Source organism: Stegodyphus dumicola, chromosome 11 (assembly GCF_044657685.1).
Source record: "Stegodyphus dumicola isolate Sdum_Otavi_A_Nest chromosome 11, ASM4465768v1".
NCBI classification, from domain to species: Eukaryota; Metazoa; Arthropoda; class Arachnida; order Araneae; family Eresidae; genus Stegodyphus; species Stegodyphus dumicola.
The window spans coordinates 84,709,699-84,713,124 of NC_140778.1; the positions used below are offsets into that span (position 1 = coordinate 84,709,699).

Consider the following 3,426-nt stretch of genomic DNA (forward strand, 5'->3'; position numbering starts at 1 on the left):
TTCTCGCCAAAAATATTTGGCGAGAAATTTGGCGCCTTGAGGGCGCATATCAGAGTAGTTCCGTAATTTTCAATTAGTTTATTTATTCAGCCCTCAGCTGCTGCTACATGTATAAATTAGCAAGAAATGTATGAGTTTAATTTTAATCTGCTACATTAGAATTTTACTCAAGTTTATCATTATGCACATTGAAATTCAGGTGTCTGAGAAAATTATGCCCACGAATACTTGTTTTAATTTTACAAAAATTAAAGTAACAAGACACACATATTAATAATTAGAATTTTTTTATGTAAGATTATTTTGTCTCACAAATTCAGCAATTACATTAGTAAGCTGTAGTATTAAATTAATTATTAAAAAAATTAGCAAGCATGGAATCTTTGGATTATGGTAACTTGGCGATTTTTTGGCGACCAACCCTGCTAGTTTTTGTTTGGACGCCATTTTGTTTTCACAAAGTAAAGGCATTTTTTTTTTTTACTCAACAATTTTTTCCAACAATCTGCTAGCCGAATTACACTTACGCTAAAACTTTTATGGAACAAAAGTGCTTAATCATGACGAAGATTAGGTGCGAAATTGGGAGAAAGTGCAGAATCGCCCACTGCTTGCCACGTTTTTAAGAATTGCACATACACGGTATCATCCATGTACACATCGACCTATTTTCACTTTAAAAAAATCCCAGAATTGCACAAAAATGGCATTGCGCACATTTTTGGCTTTATCCGTGTACACTGCTAATGTCCTAGCTAGTAACCTTCACCGCCTTACCAAAATGTCGCCAAACTACCTGTTACCATATTCCAAAGATTAGCCAAATTTACAAATACAAACAATTTTAAGTTTCCAATATAAATGTATGGTTAGATAATAATTTAATTAATATAAATTTAAGATTAGATAAAATATAATTTATAGTATAAGAAGGACTCATATTTACTGCTTACAGATGTTTGTATAACTTGTATTTGCAAGATAAGTAAATCATAGTGCATTATTGGAGTAATTTTTATATATATATTTGCATAATATGCTGTTTATCTGTAAGTAAGTACCTTACTTAATCAGTTATTTTGCCATTTGTTAAAAACACATGTAATAATAATAGATTTCATTATAAAAATCAAAATACAATCTTATATAAAATCTCTGCCAACCTGGGGTTTCCTTCTCCTTTACTAGATATTATATAGTTCCACTTAACTGTTTGCTTTACATGGCTCACTTCTATTATGTATACCTTTTATTTATATATCACCATAAAATGTGAGCAATGCAAAAGGAAAATCTCATAAAAAAAGGTATCCTATAAAAGCAAAGTTTCATTAAGACCAACTGATGTCTTGAACTCAGACCGGAATCAAGGTCCAAATTTCCATCCTTCTTAAACTTCATTGACCAAAAAATTCAAAAAAAAAAAAAAAAAAAAAAACACGAGCAGTAACATTTCACAATTTTTTCAGAAAGAAGCATACAGTTACGTACCTTCCATTTTGGTACTAAAGCTTGTCTATCCAGAATTTTGGACCTTTGTTTTCTTTTTTTTTTTTTTTTTTCAATTACTTTCTTGGAGTATTGAAAACTACTAAAAGTGAAAGCTTTGATTTTTTTTTTTTTTCATTAAGGCTCCAATTACGTCACAAGTTCTTCCTTCATGGGTTTACAAAAATTTTCTTGTTTTTTTCTTTCTTCTTCTTTGGTAGAAAATAAACCACTCTGTTGCTCATCAATTCTTGTGTTTTTCTTTGTCATATCCTTGGGTGTAATGTTCTTGTCAGATGGAAAATCAATTTCAAATTCAGAAAAACTTCCATTCTGGTTACGTGCTTCATCTAATGTTGGCTGCATTGTGTCAAACAATTCTTTAATTGCATCATACTCATCATCAGTTTTTATTGAATCTAACATGAATAAAACGCTTTCCTTCAAAATCTCAATTTTTTCCATCAAAGTTAGAGTTTTGGATGTGGTAAGTGCACTTTTCCCAATATTATGCAAGTCATGTCGAGTGACCAAATGCATACGTGATTGATCTGCTGCAGCAGAGCCTCGAATTTCGCTTAAAATCATTTCAAAAGGAATATCAGCAGCAATTTTAGAAGCTATGTACTTTCTTTCTTCTTTGGAGAGAAACCAATGCTCAATTTCATTTTCATGTCCAACATGAGTTTTTATGTAATGAACATAGCATTTTCCATCAGCTTCATTGACAGTGATACTTGCAGGGCAAAATCCATTTATTTTTTTTGACCCTTGTTGTTTTATTTGTCTAATACCATTGCCTTGCGGAGTATAGACACCAGAACGATGGCAAGCAAAAAAGCGCTTAGTATTTACGTTTGTTTTCTGTACACCACGTTCGACTGAAAAAGTACACTTTCTTTCAGTTTCTATGTTCTTTTTCCAAGCAAGAAATTCTTTAAAAGAAGGGAATTGCAAATCTTCAGTTATAATACATATATCATGAAAGTTTTCAAAATGTTTCAGTAATTCTGGCTTTTTAGACCTAAAATCACATAATGGGCACTTCTTCACACTGCAGTTGTAATTTTTACCATGCTCTGTGCGTTCATGTGCACGAAGCCGATGTGGTTTCGAAAAAATTTTCCCACAATCATCACATGGGTATTTGCCAGCAGTTCTTAATGTAGGAGCTAATTCCTCTAATTTCGAAGGATGGTGTTTTATAATATGCGCCCGTAGATTTCGTCGGAATGAATAAGCTTTTGAGCATTCCAAACATAAAAAATTACTTTCCATAATGATCACATTAAGCATTACAAATAGCTAAACTACACGTTTAATTCAGCATCGCGCGACAGAAGACAAAATTTATCGGAGCAACACGTCTTTAGTCGCCAATCTTATAATATACGGCCAATAGTGTATAGCACACCCTTGTTAAGCATTAAGGCTTTGCTAAAACTACGTGCTTTTACCGACATTTGACTTCGTTGTTCTTTGTTAACGTATTTTACAACTCTTGCGGTAATATACTTAGTGTAGTCTTCTCCTCCGTTGCCTCTGCATTTGTCGGTGCGAGGAAGTGTCTACCCGTACGACGTCGAACGGCTAGCTCAAACCAAAACAGCTTTGGTACATTGGAGGCATGTTCATGCGCAGATGGTCTCTGCGCAACCAGTCGTACGTTCGTTTAGCAGCATTTTTACCATGTTTGAGCCAAAGCTGTATATATAATAAAGCGTCGTCAGCTCAATGGACGAACCTGCGCTTTGTCATGATCGCAGCGCTCCTGGTGGTTGCGCTGTGGAAACACAATTAATTGAACTGCGCATGCTCCCCATTTACAGTTATTTTTGAACGTAATGCCCATGCTGGTTTCAAGAGCTCCTGCATTGATTTTACTCACGTACATTTTTCTTTGCAGTTTCTATCAAACGGATCTTTTCAGACCTAATT

General features: G+C 33.9%; 1 protein-coding gene across 1 annotated transcript; it reads right to left on the reverse strand.

Moving 5' to 3' along the window:
• Positions 1–270: 270 nt before the first annotated feature.
• LOC118199376 (uncharacterized) lies at positions 271–3,129 on the reverse strand. Its single transcript, XM_085826945.1, has one exon. It carries the CDS (start codon positions 2,782–2,784, stop codon positions 1,639–1,641), a length of 1,146 nt encoding a protein of 381 aa, XP_085683071.1. The 5' UTR covers positions 2,785–3,129; the 3' UTR covers positions 271–1,638.
• Between the last annotated feature and the right edge of the window lie 297 nt (positions 3,130–3,426).